The sequence below is a fragment of the Amia ocellicauda genome, chromosome 12 (assembly GCF_036373705.1).
Source record: "Amia ocellicauda isolate fAmiCal2 chromosome 12, fAmiCal2.hap1, whole genome shotgun sequence".
NCBI lineage: Eukaryota > Metazoa > Chordata > Actinopteri > Amiiformes > Amiidae > Amia > Amia ocellicauda.
The window spans coordinates 23,394,757-23,417,817 of NC_089861.1; the positions used below are offsets into that span (position 1 = coordinate 23,394,757).

General features: G+C 51.8%; 1 protein-coding gene and 1 long non-coding RNA gene across 4 annotated transcripts in view; both read left to right on the forward strand.

Moving 5' to 3' along the window:
* Positions 1-4,810, forward strand: part of LOC136764596 (uncharacterized) — a 37,771-nt gene extending 32,961 nt beyond the window's left edge. Inside the window, exon 3 of the long non-coding RNA XR_010821215.1 lies at positions 4,000-4,810. This is a non-coding gene — a long non-coding RNA (uncharacterized LOC136764596). The remainder of the gene's footprint in view (positions 1-3,999) is intronic.
* Positions 4,811-5,209: 399 nt separating this feature from the next.
* Positions 5,210-21,323, forward strand: sipa1 (signal-induced proliferation-associated 1). 3 transcript variants are annotated; one of them, XM_066718780.1, is made up of 15 exons: positions 5,210-6,049; positions 6,175-6,299; positions 6,544-6,732; positions 6,993-7,167; positions 7,514-7,617; positions 8,126-8,283; positions 8,433-9,045; positions 9,184-9,458; positions 9,648-10,010; positions 10,553-10,703; positions 11,008-11,140; positions 12,204-12,302; positions 12,728-12,800; positions 12,933-13,008; positions 16,631-21,323. In XM_066718780.1, the coding sequence occupies exons 1-15, from the start codon at positions 5,314-5,316 to the stop codon at positions 16,772-16,774; spliced, it is 3,414 nt and encodes a 1,137-aa protein (XP_066574877.1). In that variant the 5' UTR covers positions 5,210-5,313; the 3' UTR covers positions 16,775-21,323. The 3 variants fall into 3 exon arrangements, with proteins under 3 accessions (XP_066574877.1, XP_066574879.1, XP_066574878.1); XM_066718782.1 differs by lacking the exon at positions 16,631-21,323 and adding an exon at positions 13,323-16,421; XM_066718781.1 differs by lacking the exon at positions 12,204-12,302.
* Positions 21,324-23,061: the final 1,738 nt, after the last annotated feature.

A 23,061-nucleotide genomic window follows, 5' to 3' on the forward strand; every position in this document is an offset into this window, starting at 1 on the left:
TTTCTGGGAAGACACTCAGCTTTGACACTGAGCTTCTCCACCAGCCCGGGTATCACTGCCTCTTCTATCGGCTGCTCTCTGTCTCCCTTCACCTCAACTGCTCTCTACACAGAGCTGCATCTCGACTCTACACCGCTTTTGGTAGTGTGAGTAAGCCCTGGGGGGCGGGGAGACTCCCGTCAATTAAGTCCACTACTTTGTCCAAATATAAAGAGAATTCCCAGAAGTCAGTGAAGCTAAAGCCACACCCACTTGCTGAATATGTATGAGGTCCAGAAAGTGCTATCATCAACAGTCATAGAACAGTGCAAACCCGTGAGAGAAAGGGACTACAAAAAAAGCTACAGAGAGAATAAGGTTCTGGAGTATCAAGAACTTTCTGTGATGCCAAAACAACATTGTGGTTCTAAATACACCCGTCTAGAACTTTCTAATATTGCAACAACTAGGAGAGTGCACATGTAAGAGAGGCAATTGTGACTGTGTGTGTGTGGGACCAAGGGAGAGAGGGGGACTGTGTGTGCGAGAGAGGGAGAGAGGAACTACAATTGTGTCTGTGTGTGTGTGAGGGAGGGAGGGAGAGAGAGACCAACAGATTGAGAGAAGTGTGTGAAAGTTTTAAAAGAGGTAGAGAGCAGTCAGTGTAGCAACCAAGCACTGAAATCAAATTTACAGACAAAAAAGAGATTTGGCACAGTTTGGCTGTCATAGCACTGAAATGAAGCAGGCAGGAAGTGCGGGTTTACGTCCGCAGAGGGCAACTCTCTGGGATGAGAAGAGGGCTGCATTAAGGCTGCTGAGTGAGAAAACAATACTTAGACCATACAGGGCCTATAGAGGAAGCAAAAAGTGAGTTGTAGTCTGCAGGGAGACCATGAAGGCCCAACACAAGAGTGCAGACATCAGCCTATATTCAGCGAGGGTTTTACACAGATGCGGAAATTGGTGAACAGAATAAGCATACAAATAAACTGCAAAATTAATAAAAAGAAAACGACTCTCTCTCTCGTTCGGTTGGTATTTGGTTTAGGGAGGAGAAATCCCTTTGAGGAATGCAGGCCTTAAAGGAACAAACAGGAGCGAGTTGAAGATTGTCATGTCAATGTATAAAACTCCACAAATGGTTGACTCAGATCCCAACACCCTGATAGAGATGGAAATCGATGTTTCTGAATTTCCCCTCCTGAATCAGTTCTAAGCACTCCGTCACTGAAAACAGGCAAGTCCCGGGTGAAGACAGACCGTTGTAATATCGCCTTCTTAAAGTAGGCTTTTAAGTGTACATTTTAAAGTATTTGTTTATTTCATTTGTCCCTATTTGTATTTATTTACATATTTGTATTAGTAGTAGTAGTGCAATTTAATGTGTATTTTGTCTGGATTATAATTCTGTCCTGCTCTGCAGTGTCTGATAATGACGAGATTAAAACATATAATAATATTTGAATAAAGCCTTTGAAAAAACAAAACAAAACAACAGAAAAAGGTTCTGCAAAACACCGGACACTGAGAATCAAACCTCAGACCCTTACGCCCCCTTAACATCTCTTCCACACAGATCTGTGCAAAAACATTTTTATAAAATATGTGCAATGGCCTAGTTCTGACAGCGACACCACCATGCATGACACCTGCTCTGCAGCGCCAGATTCGGCCCTGTGCACTTTGTAATAATATATATATATATATGCATATATATATAGACTAGAGCGATAGGACAGTAAAACCAAACAAGAAAAAAAGTGACACAGGAAACAGCCGTGCGAAGAAAGCTGGTCACAGACTGAGATAGACACGGTACCAGAAATGGAGTTTCCGATTTGTGGTGTGTGACGTCAACTTGTCAAGCAGACACAGTTGAGGCACAGCAAGGTGCAAGGAAGAGCAGAGCATTCTCAGGTCTGAGAGAGAGAGAGAGAGAGAGAGAGAGAGAGACAGACAGAGGGGTGAAAAGTATTGCTGAAAACAAACTGACTTATTCAGTCATTTGTCTCAATTCCTCCTGTTTGGGTTCGCGAGGGAGGTGGACGCTAACGGTTGACAGGTACGTTTCCACTTTTCGGGCGGTTTTACCCCCGACAAGTCCCGTTTATCGACTGCTGTCTTCTTTTAACTATGCCATTTCAACTCGCCGGCACAGGAAGAAAGCTTATTGCGCTATATTTTTCAGTGTGTGTGTATTTTTTGTTTTTTATGAGAGAAAGCAGCACTTTGAAGCAGATTGTTTGTTTTAAGGATAAGAGCAAAATCGTGTTTGTGTTCAAGAAACCTTTTAAGACTTGCCCTAACTTGGTCAACGTTGCGATCTGGTTGTTCTAGCGTTTTACCTGGACGCACGCACGCTCCCAAATATACACGAGTATCAGACAGTAGAGGCTCTGATGAGGACGGTGGGTTTTGAACGCGTTTCTCTGGCAATTGCTGCTGAAAGTGTGAAAACGAACGTCAAATAGAAAGATGTCGGGGTGTTGAGGAAACGAAAGTGAGATTTTGTCGAGATGTGTGCATGGGTTTGGGAAATTGGAGTGCAGCCCATTTGTTTTTTCTTTTTGATTTGGAGGGGGGGTGACAATATATTTCGTACTACATCACCCTACTACATGATAGTTTTTGTATACAAGTGGTGTTTTTTTAGGAAATACCTTTTTTGGTTGGGGGGGGAACCCACAGCTGGGGGCAGGGGGGGTAGTAGTCAGTTGGGGAACTCCTGCAATCCTAGCAAACTGACTCACATAGCGCCCCCCTGTGGTCCGTGAGGTGCCCCCCATACCCCCCCCCACCCCCACCCCCCGGCCACTCCTGAAGTCAAGGCGGTCAGCACAGTCTGGCACTATGAGGAGATTCCACAAGTAGGAAAATGAAGGAAACAGAGAGAGGGAGAGAGGGAGAGAGATAATACGGTTACTTCCCCTCCCCCACCCCTGGAGAAAGAAGTGATACATTTCATGTCGGCTGCAGCTACAATTCATTTAGGCTGGTGTTCATTGGAAGTTTTTAGCACAGGAAAAGCCCCCCAGCCCTCTATTGTGATGGTGTAGGCGGGGGGCAGGCAACACGCGCTATTTCAGGACTGAGCTCAGGCACACAGCTGGACTGGGGCTCAGGGACTGGGCTGGGCTGCTGGGCAGTGTGTGTGTTATTGTAATGGGCAGAGCTCTCCATCCCTGGGCCTGGAGAAGCTCAAGCCTGCAGGTTTGGGAGCGATTGTTTCAGGAGTCAGGAGTTACAGATCAATTGGGTCAAGGATCAGGGAGGACATTGGGGTCTAGGGTTCTTGTACTGTGTCTCTCCAGGACCAAGGCTGGAGACCTTGCTGTACTGGACTGTGTCTCTCCAGGACCAGGGCTGGACTGTACCGTAGGGTGTGTGAACAGGGCCCTAGGGCCTGTGAGAGAACAGATTATACTAAAGCTGACAGAGCATGTCCAGCAGCCACCACCTTAATGAAACCTGTATTTATCTTTACTAATGTCCTAATTTTGAGTTTGTGTGATATCGACTGAATTCCACTTAAACACTGTGGCTTTATTGTGACTTTGGACTCACTACGACTATGTCAAACTGCTTAAAAACAATGTAAAACACTGAAGAATTAAAAAAAAACATTGAATGTTTTACAATACTGTAGCTTAATCATCCGATTCCGTTTGCCATTCAGTTCCTAATCACTGCTGAATTTTACAGTGGATTATCCACAGAAAGGAAGTTACATTTGAGCGTGACTGCATCGCTGCACGATCCCAGGGGTGCGGTGAACAAGAGAAACTCATTTTACTCCCAGAGATACACACTATTGAACTGGTACACGATACACAAAACATTAACCCGCCGCCTAGTTTTCGCGCAAATTAAAAGTCGAAATTGGATTTTATTCCCTGTGTTGGTGCAGTTCGTTTAACTTCGCCACGATACAACAAACCTGCGCGAGATGGCAGCGCCTCTGTTGTGCACTTCTATGGACGTGATTCTCTGACTGCTGGCTTGTCTTCCTCTCTCTAGGTGTTGATCCCAGTCAGGAAAAGAGACGGTTCTGCACGGCACTCTGTTTAGGTGAGGAGGCTCCAGTACCAAGCCCAGTTACCAGAGATCAGCCAAGAAGACAGCCCTCTCTCTGTGTCTGCCCGGCCCACAGACGAAGTCCCCTCACCCACCAGCCCAAGACGCTGCATTGCAAAACATACCCAAAACACACACACAAAGCCATGCAAAGTGCCAAAGAGGTTTCTCGGACTCCAGTTAAAGCCACTTGATGTTTCAATTTCTCTTTTGAAACACACAAGAGGAACTATGTATCAGACCGCCTCTGGTGCCAGCCCTCTCTAGCGAGGTGCTCGTTCAAGCATGACCACAACTGGGACTGAGCTATTTAAAAAAATACAATAAAAAAAACTCAGTTCTCAAGACAACAAGAGTCTGAAGGACATCCAGAAATCTCCACGCCTAACCCTAGAGGTGGATTTCGGTGCTGCTCTCCTCCCTACTATCAGGAAAACCCCTCCTATTCCTATTCCTCCCCGGGCTCCTGTCTCCTGCCATGGGGAATTCCTAAGGGTTTCCACCCTCCCCTGCCCCCCCAGGGGTACTCCCACCATCCCTCCCCAACCCCCGTCCACACACACACACACACACACACACACATGAGTAGCAGGGACCAGTCCTGGCCCCCGCCACGCCTCGCTCAGGCCTTCAGCTGTGCCAGACGAGTGTAGTAGCAGCAGGCAGTAGAAGGGAGAGCGAGAGGAGAGAAAGAGAGAGAGGGAGAAAGGGAGAGAGAGAGAGAGAGAGAGAGACAAAGGGGACGGGGGAGGGGAGGCGTGGCGGGAGGGAGGGGGCCACTGCAGCACCATGCAGTCCGATGATCTCTTCATCCGCAAGTTCCGTCGACAGAGCCCCCGGCCCACCCTGGCGACGGTGAGCTTCGAGCCCAAGATCCGGGCCCGGGTGGTGGCAGAGTGGCCCCCCCGGAACAAGGACGAGGTGCCCGGGGGCGAGGGGTCTGGCGGGGGGGAGGGCCGGGTGGGGCCTCTGAGCGGCCTGCGCTCGGCCGGCCGCAGCCACGTCATGCAGAGGAGCAACAGCGACGTCACGCTGGGCGACCTGGAGGCCTCGGGCAAGGGTGGGGCCAAGGGGTCACTGGGCATGGTGGGAGGCGGGGGGGAGAACGGAGGGGGATGTGGGGAGGGGGGAGGGACAGGAGTAGGAGGCGGGGGGGAGGTGCTGCACCGGGAGTACGGCAGCCTGTCATCCCTGGAGAGGCAGACGCGAGCCCGGGCACAGAGCAGTGAGGACCAGGGCGCCCTCAGCCCCTCCGCCATGCGCTTCAAAGACCCCTTCCTGCTGCTCGGCCTGCAGAGCGCTACCCCCGAGCCCGACGGCTTCTTCCGCGCCATGTCCGCCCCAGCCGGTGACACCATCAAGCCGGCCAAGCCCCTCAAGACTGAGCCCCAGAGCAAGAAGGCCAAGACCCAGCATCAGCAGCAGCTGGTGACCAGCGCCCCGAGCCTCATCTCGGCCCCACCACCCACCCCGCCGCTCGACAGCCTCCCTGGGGGGGCCTGGGTGCGCAACTTCGCCCACTACGATGTGCAGAGCATCCTATTCGACCTGAGCGAGGTGGCTTCCAACCGCGACAGCATCGGCCGCAAGAAGAACATCACCTCAGGGGCCTCGGCCGCCTCCCAGCTGCGCAGCCCTGCCCTGCCCGCCCCACCCTCACCCAGCCCTGGTGGCGGGGAGGACCCCGAGTCCCTGCGTGAGACCCTGGGGTTGGATGAGGGCGACGGCAACGACAACGACCTGCTGCTCAGCTGCCCCCACTTCCGCAACGAGATCGGCGGTGAGGAGCGGGCCGGGCTGGGACGGGGGCCTGGGGGGCTGGCAGCAGCGGCAGCTGGCGGAGGAGGCGGGTGGGTGCAGTGCCCCAACGATGCCGTGTCGGTGCTGGAGGAGCCGCGTGAGAGCCATGTCCAGCAACAGGGCAAGAGCAACTACTTTATCGAGCATGCTGACCTGGGGGCGCACTACTACCGCAAGTACTTCTACATGAAAGGTAAGCCAGTGGGGGATGGGGGGGCAGGGAGACAACACTTGCCTTACTAAAACATTATTCAGAAAGTTAATTATTATTAGTAGTAGTATTTTAATTTCCTTTCTCCCCCTCTCTCTCTCCCCCAGATCATCAGAATTTCTTCGGCACGGACGATCGCCTGGGCCCGGTGGCCATCAGTGTCCGGCGAGAGGAGAAGGAGGGCTGCAGCGGCGCTCAGTACAGCTACCGGATCATCTTCCGCACCACTGAGGTGAGGCCTGGGCACCGCAGCCATTGCAGGTCAAATACAGTTTTCAGACGTCCCAGTCCCTGTAGTAATAATACCTATGGAAACAGAAGGCAGGCACCCCCTCCTGGTCAGCTGACAGCACTGCAGCCTGCCTGTCCACCTGCCTGACTGACTGACTGACGGACTCACTAGCAGACTAATTCTCTTGATACTCACAGAACCTCTTCTTACACCCCCCACTTCTCCTCCTCCTCCCCCTCCCCAGCTGAAGACCCTGCGTGGTTCCCTCCTGGAGGAGTCGGTGGCCTCGGGAGCAAGGCACACCACACCCCGCAGCCTGCCACCCAAGAAGCTCCTGGAGTTCATCATCCCCGACCTGAACCTGCACTCCATCCGGCTGGCCTCCACCTCACCCAAGGTCCGGGAGACACTGCTCAAGCTGGATGAGCAAGGGGTGAGACCCCGGGGCGACACCCGCAGAAGGGCGCGATCAGACACACAGAGACGCACTACACAGAACACACACACATGCACACACACTTTGCACACACTCAGTTACTTAACACACTCACAAACACACACACACATACACGTACACACAGACAGACAAGCACGCTTGCAGGCACACCTCCACAGCATGATGCACTCATGATCTGGAACACGGAGAGGTTTCTCACACTGCATGACCCCTGCCCCTCTTCTCTCTCCCCGTAGCTGAATTTTCAGCGCAAGGTGGGGGTGATGTACTGCCGGGCACAGCAGAGCACCGAAGAGGACATGTACAACAACGAGAGTGCTGGCCCGGCCTTCGAGGAGTTCCTGGACCTGCTGGGTGACCGCGTGCGGCTCAAAGGCTTCGAGAAATACCGCGCCCAGCTGGACACCAAGAGTCAGTACCACAACGGGGGGGACTGTCACACTGCACTGGACTGGACTGGACTGGACTGGACTAGACTGCACTACACTGCACTGCAGTGCACTGGAATGGACTGGACTGCATCAACTACACTGGACACACTGCCGAGACTGCCACACCACACAACACTGCACTGCACTGCACTGGACTGGACTGGACTAGACTGGAATTGACTTGACTTGACTGCACTGCGCTGCACTGGACTAGAATGGACTGGACTGGACTAGACTGAAAATACCCTACTAGACAGGACTAGACTATATCAGACACACGCTGTGCTTTGCTGATGTGTGCTGACCTTCTCCCTCTCCCTCTGCAGCGGACTCCACAGGCACACACTCCCTGTACACACGCTACCAGGACTACGAGGTCATGTTCCACGTGTCCACCATGCTGCCCTACACGGCCAACAACACGCAACAGGTGTGACCCCGCACACGCACACAGACGCACACAACGCCCACTCCTCTACAGGCCACAGTCAGTAGAGTCAATCAGTCTGTTCTGCACCAACATCCCTCAGCATGGGTGACTGTCACACTGACCAGCTGCCCAATTCAATTTGCTTTATACACTCGCACCTATGGGGTGGTATATTTGTATTTTGGTGAATTAATTCCCATTTATTCAATCTAAACTCAGACAATTTTTTCATTTGTTTCCACTATCATTCATTCCATTAGAGTCCAGTAGGGGCAGTCAGGACAGTGCTTTCCCATAATCCCTTGCACATTCATAGTCATAGAGTGGTGTTCCAGTATCGAAAGGCACTGTATTATCAACATATATTATATATTTGGACGAACCTCCCTCCATGGGTGTACTGCGCCACAGTGCCCTGTAGGCTGTTATAAATGGTCCTGATCCTCTGTCTCCCACTCTTTCCCTCTCTGCCCCCCTCTCTCTCTCTGTCTCCTTCTCCGTCTCTCAGCTGCTGAGGAAGAGACACATTGGCAACGACATCGTCACCATAGTCTTCCAGGAGCCCGGCGCTCTGCCCTTCACCCCCAAGACTATCCGCTCCCACTTCCAACACGTCTTCATCATTGTCCGCGTTCACCAGCCCTGCACTGAGCACACTTACTACAGGTACCCCCGCACTGAGCACACCTATGACAGGGAAATAACATCAGTTACTAATACACTATACTGACTGTACCTACTTTAACAGCACTGCATGGTCTGTATCTCTCTGTTCTCACTGTTTCCTACTCTCTCTCCCCCCGCCTCCCTCCCAGGGTGGCAGTGACACGCTCCAAGGACATCCCCCTGTTTGGGCCTCTCTTCCCCCGGGGGGCACGCTTCCCACGCTCGCCCGCCTTGCGCGACTTCCTACTGGCCAAGGCGGTGAACGCGGAGAACGCGGCCGAGCGCTCCGAGAAGTTCCGCTCCATGGCGACGCGCACGCGGCAGGAGTACTTGAAGGACCTGGCAGAGAACTACGCCACCACCACACCCATCGACTCCACCACCAAGTTCCTGCAGCTGTCCCTGGGCAAGCGGAAGGACAAGCTGAAGGGGGCCAAGGGGGCGGAGATGCACAGCGCCGGGGCCCTGGTGTGGGCGGTGGCAGCCCGGGGCGGCGGGGCCGACGGGGAAGGGGGCGGGGACTGGGTGCCCTGCCTGCTGGGGGTGTCGGCTGAGTCAGTGGTGCTGATCGAACGCAGCTCCCGGAGGGTAGTGTTCAACTGCTCCTGCCGCGACGTGATTGGCTGGAGCCGCGACGGAGGGGGCGGGTTGTCCGGGCTGGGGGTGGGGCTGGACATCTTCTACGAACGGGGGGAAGTGGTGTCCCTCAGCGTGCATGAAGGCCAGGCCGAAGACCTGCGGGAGGTGGTGCAGAGACTGGAGGTAAGAGCGAGAAGACCTCTAAGACCACTAAGACCCCTAACACCACTGTCTCCCCACTGTCTCCCCACTGTCTCCCCTCTCTCTCTCTCTCTCTCAATCCAATTTCAATTTCAATTTCTTTCCCCTCTCTCTCTGCAGTTGGTGACGCGGGGCTGCGAGGCGCGGGAGGTGACCCCCCTGCGGGACAGCGTGGGGCAGCTGGGCTTCTGCCTGACTGAGGAGGGCTTTGTGACGGAGCTGCTGCGCTTCAGCTACGCGGAGACAGGCGGGCTGCAACGGGGGTCCCGCGTGGTGCGGCTCTGCCACCGGCTGCTGGTCTCCCTGACCCCCGAGCAGCGCGGGCAGCTCCTGCGCACTGCCACCAAGATCCACCTCACCGTCATCCCCCCTGACGAGAATGGCAAGCCGCGACGGTGAGGGGTTGGGGTAGGGAGAGAGAGGGGGAGGAGTGGGGATTGGTGGAGGGGGTAGGGAGAGGAAGAGAAGAAGGGAGAGGGAGAGGGAGTGGAGGAAGACAGAGATCTAATTCAGTATTTTGCTGCTAGTGACCAACTGACAAACTGTGTGTCTGAGTGTCTGTGTATGTTTCTGTATCGGGACAGGAGTTTCTCTGAGCTGTACCTGCTTGCCATCCAGGACACGGAGCGTAAGGGAGAGGGTGTCTCGGGGGAGGCCTGGGTCCTGTGGGAGAAGGAGGAGGACCGCGAGGCTGAGCGGGAGGACGGGGAGGGCGGAGAAGGAGAGGGAGAGGCCGGGGAAGCGGGGGAGGAGCAGGACGAAATGGGAGAACAGGAAGGGACTGGCAGTAACGGACAGCCGCCCGAGCTCCTGTCGCCCCCCAGCCAGCTGCCCCTACTTCGCGCCACCTCCCTCCAGGACAGCCCCCTCCCTGAAATCCCCGGCAGCACCCTGATCCGCAGCTACTCTCTGGAGAAGCACCCGCACAGCTTGGACGACTGTGACGGGTAAGGCTGACTGCACGGTCAACTGACTCTCAAAAAGAGAGTGAAATTAATTTCTCTAATATATTTGCAACATATAAAATGAATATATGGATTACAAGAATACAATATATTTAAAGTCTATCCATTCATTTTAATATAAAACATTGTATATAAGAGAAATAGAAGAGGATTATAAGAGTGGGCACACCGTGATATTCTCTGGCTACAAAATTGGCCAATCACCAGAATTCTCTCACTACAAAATCAGCCAATCAACAACACCTTCCCTTACAAAATCAGCCAATCAGCAGAATTGTCCCACTACAAGATCAGCCAATCAGCAACACCCTCCTCTACAAAATCAGATTATCAGTAAAATGTAGGCTGCAGTTGGGTTGTCAGCCCTTTTCGCCAGGCTGTGGTCACTGAGACTGTACTTTGTCAATGTTTGCCTTTCTTTGGGGGTTTTGATTTGTTGGTTTTCTGCAAATGTAATATTCCTATTTAGTGCCAGATAACATTAAAGTTTATCTAATTTTCAATTCTCTCCCTCTCTCTCTCAGACACATCTATGACAATGTGCCTCTGCATATGGAGCCAAAGCAGACCGTGGTGTACGAGAACGTCCACAGCCTGCTGGATGCCACCCCTGACCTCATCCTGGCCATCACGCCCAAGCCAGTGGGGGACGAAGACGCTGAACTGCAGAAACAAGTAACTGACCACTGTCTGAACGGCCTAACCGCTATTTGACACGCTGACTGACTGATCCTCTGAGTGACTGACTGAAATATGGACTGCTACACAGACTGACACTCTGACGGACTGACACTCTCCTATTGAAACACTGATTGATATGCTACCTAATTCACTGACTGACTGACACACGCTGACACGACTGTATTGAGTGACCGATTCGCCAAAGCATTTACAGACAAGAACAGAGCAGTGGACAGCAAGTAGACACAATCTTTAAACAAATCTCTCTCATCTCCCCTATCCTCTCTCTCTCTCTCAGTTCTCCGGGGTGGAGCTGTGTGAGGAGATGCCCAGTGCCAGCGAGCCCCAGTGCCTCCCCAGGCTGCTGGGGACTTCAGACAGCGCTGACCGAAGCTCTCGGGCCCAGAGCCTGCACAACTCCATCACCAAGAGTAAGATCCCCACGCCGCCCTCTCCCTCTCTCTCTCTGTCTCTCTCCTTCTCCCTCTCCCTCTCCCTGTCTCATTCTCTCTCCCTCTTCCTCTCCCCGTCTCTGTCTCACTCTCTCTCCCTCTTCCTGTCTCTGTCTCTCTCCCCCTCTCTCTCTCTGTCTCATTCTCTCTCCTTCTCTCCGTCTCTCACTCTCTCAGCTTTCCCCCTCCCTCCTCCCCCACCCCAGCCCCCTCCTGTGGCTTGTGACTGAGCAGACAGATGCAGGGTTTTAGATGGCACTGCTAAAACACCCAATCTGCCATCTGCTCCTCACAAGGGAGGGAGAGTCTGGGACGGGGAGTGGTCCGTGCTCAAGACCCCCCCGCCATTGGCCCAGTGTTGTCCGGCGGGTCTCTCGCCAGCTCAGATCAAGAGAACTCAGTAACCAGACTGCGACCTTTGATTATAGACATTGATTAAACTGGGAATAATATTGGGCTACATCCATCTCTCCCTCCATCCCTCCATTCTTCACCATTCTTCAGTAACCGCTCCAGGCAATTCACTCACACTCACACACACACACACACACAGTGACACACACTCACATGCCAACATACATGCAAACTCACACACACACACTCTAACACACACACCTACACAGCCAATCCCTGTGCACTCTGACCCCTGCTTTTTGAGCAATGGCAGTTGGTTTGGCACCACAGTGTGTGTCTCCCTCTTGTGGCTGTAGTGGGAAAATGGAAAATAGGTTCTCCATGTTACACAGCAGGTAGATATCAATAATTATTATAATGTGATAATAATTATTATTATTACTGGTGTTGTTATTATTATTATTATTATTATTATTATTATTATTATTAGTACAACTCCTTACTGCATCACCATCATCTTCCACAGGCTATACAGATATCATCCAAATATCATCAGAGGTTGTGCTGGTATAGTAGGTGCAGAATAAAACCACTGACATCCCCCCCGCCCCCAACCGCCACCTCTCTCTGTCCCTCCCTTTCTCTCCCTCCTTCTCTGACCCCCTTCTCTCTCCCTCCCTCCCCCCAGTTCTCTCCGAGACCACCGAATCCTCTGAGGAGGAGTGGCAGTCTATTGCTGACCTGGCAACGGCCTGCCGGAGCATCCTGGAGGCCCTGTCCCGAGAGGGTGAGGGCGGGGAGGGGGGGTTATAAGGTGGAAGGGAGTGGAATAAGAACATGTGGAGAGTGGGGAGGTGGGCACACAGCCAGCAGCGGGGCCGGTCTGTGCTACATATGATTGATTGCATGGCATGGCTTGGCATGGGCAAGGCTTGTGGTGCATGGGTGGTGTTTATTTGGCACGTGGGGGTGGCATGGGTTGTGTGCAGTTGAGATGGGGTATGATATGGAGTGGGCACGGGAGTGTGTCTGTGGCAGAGTTGGCAGGAGGTGACACTGGGGAAGGGAAGGGAAGGGAAGGGGGAGGGTAGGATGGTCTGGCATGGCGCACTGTCCAGGTGGCATGGGCTGGCATTGTTGGCGCAGGACAGGGATGGGTACAGGGCGGCACCAGTGTAGGGCTGACTGACTGGGCATCGGTCTCTTTTTCAGATCGCAGAGCAGGGGACGGGGCCCAGGCAACCACGGACTCCATGGGACAGACAGATGGCAATACAAAGGAGGGGTGAGTGAGGAGAGGGGAGGGGAGAGGAGGAATGGAGGGAGGGGAGGGAAGGAGGAAGGAAGAGAGGAAGCGAGGAAGCGGAGGGCAGAAAGATTACTCACTTGTGTCTCTCCCCATCTCTCCATCTCTCAGTGACTCTACTCACCTGGAGGAGAAAGTGTCCCAGCTGGAGGACATGCTAAAGAAGCTGCAGGACGACCTCCAAAAGGTACTGCCCCTCCAGGTGCCCAACCACAGCCCCGCCCCCGACCCCCCCCACAGCATCCTGCCCACGCAGTGAAGCCCCCGGCGCTCTTTCCCTCCCCCCCCACCCACCTCCATACACCACTACACCAGTCAGACACAGAGATAAAGAGAGAGAGAGAGAGAGAGTTTACAGAATGAGGGGGGAGCAGGATCCTGATTGGAAGATGGGGGAGTGACTGTGGGGGGTGGAGGAGGGCCGGGGGGGGCGTCAACCAATGCGCTCACTCTGAACAATACTCACTAACCCCCCTCCAACCCCCCTCCCCTCCCCCCCAGGGTCCTTGAAGGGTATAGTAACTCAACCCACGCTCAGCACGGAGAATGGCAAGACAACACTAACCCAAACGACACCAACTGACGCCCGAGGGGGGGGGGCGGGGGGGGGGCAGTTGCACCAGACACGGGTTTCCTCATAGCCTTCCTCCCCCCATCCCTCGCCCCCCCCAAAAAGAAAACAAAAAAACAAACCCACACATCTCCCCTCTCCTACAACATGGGCCCCTTGCCTTGCCAGCCTGCAACCTGAGCCATCTCTCCTCCAGCCGTGTCCAACACGCCAACACCAACCCGCCAGGCTTCGACCCCCACAGTGGCAGTGATACAGACGGAGGGTGCCACTGGGAATTCCGGCAAGGGGCTGGGGGGGAGCGGCGGAGTGCTGTCGCGGGGAGTTTGGTCGCATCTAAGATGTTTGCTGTACCTCACCCAGGAAGATGAGGGCGGGTCCCCCCCCACCCCGTCTTAATCCCTCCTTCCTCCACCCCCACCCCCACCCCCCCAAAAGAAAAAACTCACTTCTGAGTCCAAAGAGAGCAACCTGCCCCGAGGCCCCCGGCGTGCCGAGAGAAACAAAACGGATAAGAATGAGGCAATAAAGAGAGGGAAGAGAAAATCCAAAACGAAAGAGAAAAAGAAAAGATCCAGGGCGCAGTGCTGTGCCTGCCACCTCTCCGTCAACCCCATCCCCCCATCCCCTCCCTTCCTCTCTCCCTCACTTCTCTTCACTTCTGGCTTAGAAGAAGGTGTGTTCTTGTCTGCATGCTGGGTTGCGTTTTTTTTCTTTAACACAACATAACACCCTGTTGGGGAGGGCAGCACCGGAGGGACGGGGATGGCTCCTTAAAGATTTTCTCGCCACTTTCAAAGCTCATCAGTGATTCAGAGTTTAAATGACACCACTTGGATCTCAGCTTTTCTCCTGCGTTTTATTTCATACTCGTTTGTGGGCCCTGCGACTCCCACCGTGAAGGGTTTGGCCCCTCTCTGTCTCGACCGCGGTGGCCTGAGCTGAGCAGAACCCCAGCCGTGGGCCACGCCCACTTCCTCTCCCCTGCGCGCCAGACAGGGAGTGCCGCTCCGTGGCTAGATCTCTAATTGGATCCCCTGAAGTAGAAAAATCATACTAGAGACACACGATATGAAAGCAAAGGAGGAAACTGAGATGTAAGTGATGATATGTATGTATGTATGTATGTATGTATGTATGTATGTTTCTATGTAGATATTTATTTATTTATTCTCTTGCGTACATTTGCTAAGGTAGCCCCCTTTACATGATGGCTTTCAAAGCTCTGCTCTGTTAACCCCCCCAAAAAACAGTGGGATAGATACACAAAAGCTTTGGAGAAAGAGGAAAAAGGAAAATCTTTAATTGAGCCTCCCATCTGCTTTTTCTGGGGGGTCTGTGTTTGACCTGTCTCCAATCACTACAGCCACCCCCGTACATCCGTCTGTGGTTCAGTTTGTGCTGCATCTGTTAATCTCCACGGCTTCCTCCATTCCCCCATTAATACAGTATTATCATCAATCTATGCAAGACCTGGGGGACTTTCTGATCAGGCTATGGGACAATCCATGTGCCCCCCCCCCATCCCCTCGCTCTCCCACCTCCCCTTCCCCTCCTCACCACCTCACAGGCCACAGCCACATTGGACAGCAGTTCCTCCAGTCTGGCCCAGAGAGTCCCTGTGTGCCACCTGCGTCCTTGACCTCTGATCTCCGACCACGAGGGATAGAACCCAGTCCCCATCCTCCTGCTAAATCCAAAACACTCTGGCCCGCCCCCTTCACAGTGCTGTCTTCTGCAAATGCTAGCCAGCCTTTTACAGCGGGCCGAGAGAGGGGGAGAGAGAGAAGGAGGGAGAGGGAAGGAGACAGAGAGAAATGCCACACTGTGGTCTCAAGGGCTGGATATTATCGGGATGAGGGTGTGCCCACCCGACCCCCCATTCACCTTTCCAGAGTCTACCTGCGTTAAGTCCAGTGTAGACAAAAGTGTGAGCATGGTGTCCCTCCCCTCCCAATTTTTCTTCAACACCTTGCCCTGTTTCTCTCTCTCACACACACACACACACACACACACACACACAAACACACACTCACTCACCCACTGAAGATTGATGATAATATAAAACTAATCACCTCATACTCTTGTGTGATTGTCGATTGTCTCCACTGTTAACTGATTGACAGTGATGCTGCTAAACCAATGCTTGGGTCCACTTTATTCAGAACCAGCGCCCCCTGGTAGACTGGAATTACAAGGCAAACCCTGAAATGTTTGGATTCATACAATAAAATCTCCCTATATTAGCAACAGTGCCTGGATACAGTCACTGTATACCCTGTACATAAGTTTCAGCTGCTAATATAAGAGGGGGGTACGAGTCGCCGGTCCGAATAAAGTGCCCAGGCTGTGTGTGCATGTTGATCACGCCATCTTATACTCCAGGCCGGATCGTTGGCTGAACGTTTTTTTGGGTTGGTTTTGGTTTAATTCAGTTCTGTGCCCTTGTGTTTTAATCTCTTAATCCCACTTCTTTCGGTTTTGCATGGATTAATTGAAGTCTGTTCCCCCCGGAATAAAATAAACCAATAAAGAAACTAAAACAATACATCAAAATAAAAACTTTACCATGGTAAAAAGTGCAGACACGAGACAGACAATCACCGTGACAGACTCTAATAAAACCGACACAACAGGTGTGGCAGAAATGACTAATTCAAATGGGCCGCAGATGTCGACGATGACTTCTCAGCCCCGCATATGCGGCTGGGAGAGAGAGTCTAGAGACCCAGGGTCAGAGTGTCAGAGAGTCAGTGTGTCAGAGTGTCAGAGCTGCCCCTGTTGTGTAGAGACTGAAATGAGCTGAATTACCATGGTAAACTTTTACACTGACCCCAAGTCCCCACCCCCATCCCCTCCCTCCCCTCCAGCCATGTCATCGAGCTGTGAGTGAGTGACTGAGGCACCGACTGACTGACTGGCTACTGCACTGACCCGCTGACTGACTGACACATTGAACGACTGACACACTGACTGACTGACACACTAACCGACTGACACACTGACTGACTGACTGATATACTGACTGATTGATACACTGACTGACCAACTGACTGACTGACTGACTGACTGACTGATACACTGACTGACCGACTGACCGACTGACTGACACACTGACTGACTGATTGACTGAAACATTGACTGCCTGCCCGACTGAGTGTGTGCGCGTGTGTGGCAGCCAGCCCTGTGCCCGGCTCTTGCGCCCTGACTAATGGCAGTATGTGGGCGCCCCCCGCAGGAGAAGGAGGACAAGGCGGTGCTGCAGGCGGAGGTGCAGAGCCTGCGGCAGAACAATCAGCGGCTGCAGGAGGAGTCCCAGAGCACCGTCGCCCGGCTCATCAAGGTCACCGAGCTGCTCTGCAACGTCAACAAGCCCTGTTAGCTGCAACGCAGCCCCAACGCTGCCCCAACACAGCCCAATCACATTCCCCAACCATCTCCAACAAGCCCTCCAAGCCCTGCACCGCCCACCCACCCCAACGCATCCACAACATCCTCCTACTCATTCTGCCAGCCTTCCCATCCCCTCCCTAACCAACCCTCGACCAATTCCCAACAGCACCCTGCTAGTCCAACCCCCCACGCTCTGCCAACCCATTCTCAACTGTTCCCAAACCACCCCCTGCTCCCCAGCACATCCCCAAGCCCAAGGGCCCCATACCGCCCCCCTATCACTCACCCAACTCATCCCCAACATTGCCCTCGCTATCCAGCCCAGCCCCTCGCTCAACCCAGCTCACACCAGGGCTGAGCAGCACCCTCTGACCCAAAAGGAGTGCGGTCGGCAGGGTCCTCACTAACTGGGACCAATGAAAACCTACACCCCCCCCCTCAGTGTCAGTGTCCCAGTACCACAGTGGTTCATTTTGCCTAAAAGACCACAAGTGAAGAGATGGCAGAGGAAGCAGAGAGGGGCAGGTGGGTGGGGGGAGGGGTAAGGGAGGCCCCCAATACTAACATGCACCCCCCCAGAATCACCCTGCCACTCACATCACCCCTGCACCCCCCCCCATCTCCCCGCCCCCTGACACTCCCCCGTGGACGTCAGGGACCCCTATGCGGCTGAGGAGAGGGGGGTGCTGGTAGCACCTCTCAATGCCACGGCAGAACTCGGAGTCCGAGAGGAAGGGTGGAACTGTGCACCGGGAAAGAGAACAGCACCGATACGGGGGTTGAGACATAAGCAAACAAGAGAAAGTTATACAATGAGAAAACACAAGGACGTTTGGCCCCAGGTTTGGGGCCCAAGTGAACCACTTTTGCCCATACTGTGAAGAACCCGTCCAAAATAAGGGAGAGGAGAATTAAAAAAATAATGCCTCACACAAGAAAACAGACACACAGACAGACGAGCAATGTGTCTTACCCGTCTGGGTCTGGAGATGAAAAAAGGAGACAAAAGAAACAAAAGGAAATAATACAGTGAAATGAATGTGCAAAGGGCACGGGGCTGTGAGAGGAGTGGAGGAGGGATACAGACCGTGCAGAGAGCTGGAGACCCCTCAAACTGAGCCCCTCCACTCCAGAGCAGTAACAGGACCAGACCAGACCAAGGGGAGTAAATACTGACACTGACGCTGACAGACACCCCCGGTTTCGGACAGAGGGATCCACCCAATCTGTGAGAGGAGGGGTGGTGAGGTCCAGTTCGTGCCATACTGTAGTCTCCTCTCTGGCTGCTTCCCGCCCCTTCGCCCCTCGCAGGTCTCCAGCACAGGTCAGCTTCTGAAATGGCCAAAGCACAGACCCATCTGTGCAAGAAGGAGATCTAGAACAGAGATGGAACTTGTTGTTATCCTGTATATGTTACACACACACACACACACACAACACAACACAACTCCCAGCCACCCCAGCGCGGACAGACTCGCAGACTGCTCCCCTGCAGTCCCGGCCAGAGGGAGTGTTGCAATGTCACACCCGCGCTCCAGATCGCACAGAGCTTTCACATCAACTCGCACCAAAAACGCCCAACAGAGGTGCTGGACTCGAGACTCTCTGATCCAGACCTTTGGCTTTGAAAAGGCTGTAGGTTTCACAGATCTAAAAAGGACAAGAAGAGCATGCCTCCTTTCAGATGTGTTTTATGCTGGAATAGTCGGCGCCAGAGCCCAGAGGCCGTCAATTTGGTTTCTCGGTGCAATGGGAAATCTGGGTGGGAGGTGGGGACCGAGAAAAGGAGAATGACTCCCAAAGACTGACACGAACGAAAAAATCTTTCAAATGTACCTGTCTTTTGTATATACTCTCTTCTTATTGTAATTTTAATTTTAATTTTAATTTTTATTGTTAGATTCACTGTGAGTATCAGGTACCAGCAGAATAAGATATATCATATTAAATTAAATATAAATATATATCTATGCCTGTATATATATATATATATATATATATATATGTATTTATATATACATACATATACATCTGTACACATGCAATTGTGCCATCATGTCACGTGATCCATGGTTTTCAAGCTGCAGAACATGTGCGTTACTGGGAGTTTCCCCAGAAAGAGTCCTTCCTAGCCGCATTCCCGGATCACACCATAAGGGGGAGGCAGTGCATCATCCTTTGCTCGAGAAAAACCATACAGTGCCATACAGCCTCCCAGAGAAGGCTCTCCAGCGTGTCTGTGGCAAACGAAGGCACTATTGAGGACCGGCGTGTCCTCTGCACACCTGCACACCTGACCTGCAGACCTGACAGCGATGGAGAGCGAGGTGTAATGCTGGAATTGCTTTGTATACATGCAAAAATGTATAAATGTGTGTGTGTGTGTATATATATATATATATATATGCAGAAATAACTTATCATGCAAATGTGGGATTCCTTGTTAACTGTTTTAATATGAAGTGTACATATGTGGTGTGCTGCAGTGGACGAGGGCGGGGGGGCAGAGAGAGAGAGGGGGAGAAAAAGGGCGAGTGAGCGGTTGGGCTTTTTCAGAGTTTCTTTTTTGTAAAAAATAAATACAAAAGGGGGGACACGTAAAGGGATAGTTCAAATAATAATGATCGGAAAATATTTTTATTTTATTATTATTGTTATTATTATTATTATTATTATTATTATTATTATTATTATTATGATTAATGTTATTCTAATTATAAATTCTGTGAGGTGTGGGCAGCAGGCGCCTCTGGTCCTGCTAAGCTCTCCTCGGCTTCCAGTTGTTCAGTCTTCCACTTGATTCTAGTTATTGAGCAAGAGGTGGCCAGCCATCCTCCCGGAGAGCCAGAGTCCAGTCCACACAGGGCCCAGAGCTGGTCCCAGACCATTGAGCCTTGCCAGTATGGATGAGTTCACATCGCAGGTATCTGGTCTGTTTGTTTTTTGTTGTTGTTGTTTGTTAGTTTGTTTTTGTCTTCTTAAACACAGCAAAAGTTGTAACCTTTGTTAAGTGCTGTGAACTTCAACCCCAGAAGTAAATAATGTGAATGCAACAATAAAAACAAAAAATAAAAAAATGTACTGGTTAGAGACTGGCGCTGTAGGGAACCCGAGCCCCCGGCCACCAGGCCAGAGAAACATCTCTCTCTCTCTCTGCGCCAACGCTGGCTCACCAGCACCTTGATGCCTGGTCTGCTTTGGCGCCCTTCCACCGCAACGGCACCAAGACCAATTGCACTCCAGAAATCAGGTGACTCCTTCGTTTGACCGATTCTGACCGATTTTCACGGGGCTAAAGAGAAAGGAGGCAAGACACAGGTCCGAAACGAAAACCCTGTACACCACTTAATGAAGCCCTCAGAACAAAACAAACAATTAAAAAAAAAATCCAGGGTAAAATATGTGTCTGTCTCTATTTTCCAAAATGACAAGAGAATAATTATTGTTTTCCGTCTTTAGCCTCTTGAGAATCGTGTCTCTTGCAGTCGTCCAATGGGCACCACTGGGGTCTTTGCTGGCCCTGCAAATGGCTTCAGCAGGTGTTGGGGCTCGGCTGCCCGTGTCCACAGCGCCGCGCAGTGGCTCTCCAGGACTTGGGCTGGCCTTCCTCCTGCTTTTGGTGAGCGCTGCGGCCCAGGCTCAGTGCCGGTCTGTGTAGTGCGAACTCTTCGTGAGGATGTTGGCGAGTGAGAGGGCGAGCGAGTGAGTGTGTGAGGGAGTAAGTAATGCACTCGACATCGATATTTGGGTGATTGAAAGATGGGGTGAGTGAGAAGTGACTGTGTGTGTGTGTGTGTGTGTGCGCAGGAGAGAGTGACACACCACTGAACAAGATATATATATATACATACATTCACACAAGTGAATACTTGTAAAGATCTTGCAGTCCCCCAGGGCTACTGCTTCCCACAGGGCGGCTCCACTCTTCCAGTGACGGGGAATCCCGTGGGAACATCCTCTGAGGGAGAGGGCTACAGGCCGTCCCTACAGGGACTCTGCAGGAATTTCATTTTATCGGACTTCTCCAGTATTTTGTGTCTGTGTGCGTGTGTGTGCCTGTATGTATGAGTGTGTGTGTGTGTGTGTGTGTACACTTATATATTTGTGTGCGCACTTGTCTCTGTCCTCTCTGAGTAAGGTTTACAAATCTAGCGGTTACCTAAACTGGGCAGACTACACTTCCCATCATCCACTGGGGCAAAAAGGGGTGCAAGCTTGTGTGTATCTGTGCATGTGTGTAGGTGTGTGTGTGTGTGTGTGTGTGTGTGTGTGTGTGTGTGTGTGTGTGTGTGTGTGTGTGTGTGTGTGTGTGTGTGAGTGATCCGCGCTCAGTGTGGCAGCTCCAGAGAGAGCAGTGTTATGAGAAAGAAAAAGAAAATAATTAGGAAAAACAAACAGAAAGAAAGTAAGAAAAACAGCTGTTGTTATTTTGTCATTGTTGTTCTTCTTTGATATTACTGAGAGCGATAGACTGATCAAGTGTTGTACAACTATTTTAACTGGACAGCTCCTGGCAATAAACTTGTCTGTACTCTGAACTGGGGCCCCCGACTCTTGACTGACAGTTGCAAATCCATCGGGAGCCCCGGGGTCTCGATGGCACGCTGGGACAGCTCATTTCATCACAACACATGATCCCTACGATACACAAAGACAAGGGCACATAGAGACAAGGGCACACAGAGTCAAGGGCACACAGAGACAAGGGCACACAGAGACAAGGGCACACAGAGACAAGGGCACACAGAAACACTGGCAAACAGAGTCAAGGGCACACAGAGACAAGGGCACACAGAGACACTGGCACACAGAGACACTGGCACACAGAGACAAGGGCACACAGAGACAAGGGCACACAGAGACACTGGCACACAGTGATTACGGCACACAGAGACAAGGGCACACAGAGACACTGGCACACAGCGATTAGGGCACACAGAGACAAAGGCACACAGAGACACTGGCACACAGCGATTAGGGCACACAGAGACAAAGGCACACAGAGACACTGGCACACAGCGATTAGGGCACACAGAGACAAGGACACACAGAGACACTGGCACACAGCGATTAGGGCACACAGAGACAAAGGCACACAGAGACACTGGCACACAGCGATTAGGGCACACAGAGACAAGGACACACAGAGACACTGGCACACAGCGATTAGGGCACACAGAGACAAGGACACACAGAGACACTGGCACACAGAGACACTGGCACACAGAGACACTGGCACACAGCGATTAGGGCACACAGAGACAAAGGCACACAGCGATTAGGGCACACAGAGACAAGGACACATCTTATTTGCATAGAAGTCTCCGGCCACAGTGTACAGTCGGTCCATTATTTTTCTCTCTTTCTCTCTGTCCTAGCTCAGGGCGCCTCACGCTGTTCACCAGACATATTTTCAACGGTTTGCCAAGTGCAGCAGACACAACAAGCGCACAATACAAGGAGCAGACATCCCGCAAACAAGTGCTGATCATAGTGGGGTGCCATTTAGAGGATGGAAAGGGTTCAGCAAAAACGGATTCACCAGTATACAAACAAATACACGGTTTCTCGTTATGACGCTGCTGTTGGGGGCAAGAAATTAATAAAGGCCTAGAAAACTAAAGTCAGAAATACTGTTCAAACAACAAACTTCAGTTTCCCACCCCAGCGCTAGATGGCGCAGCAGCACACAGATTGAGTCCTGATACACACAAGCGGAGTGATTTCGGTACAGAAATTGGGCCGGCCGGAGTCACTGTCATAAAAACAATATTTTCTTTCGTTTGGCCGCACACGATTACTTCTGCCCATGCGTACTTATTCTGATTACTGAATAATGTATCCTGTAGGTAGTAGGACTATTTTTACAAGTAGGAGTATATTTACAAGAACGTAAATATACGTTATTGTAGTAACCAAACACACAGCGACAGCATCTGGCATCTGTGTGGCATGTAGGGTGCCCAGTACTGCCACTGCCTAATTGTGTCTCCACTAGGGCGGGGGCTAAATGAATTTTTTCACCCACCCGATGATAATACATTTAAAAAAACGACCAATCTGAACTCATTTGTGGCTTCATTTTGAATAATACTTTCTTATGGTAAATGGAGCCTCTATGTAGACGTTCATAGTTTTGTACTAGTGGATGGGTAACAGTAATATTGAACACGGGCAAAAAGTGCTTATATAGGTGATACATTTTACATCAACTTGAAGGGGGTATTGTGCTGCTTTTAAAAGTTTGTGTTCAACACACCATAATTATTACATATT

Coding starts and splice junctions, on each gene's coding strand:
- sipa1 (XM_066718780.1), top strand. CDS start 5,314: ATGCGCTTCAAAGACCCCTTCCTGCTGCTCGGCCTGCAGAGCGCTACC. Junction 10,011..10,552: donor AGCTTGGACGACTGTGACGG/GTAAGGCTGACT, acceptor TCTCTCTCTCAG/ACACATCTATGACAATGTGC. Junction 11,141..12,203: donor GCACAACTCCATCACCAAGA/GTAAGATCCCCA, acceptor CCCTCCCCCCAG/TTCTCTCCGAGACCACCGAA.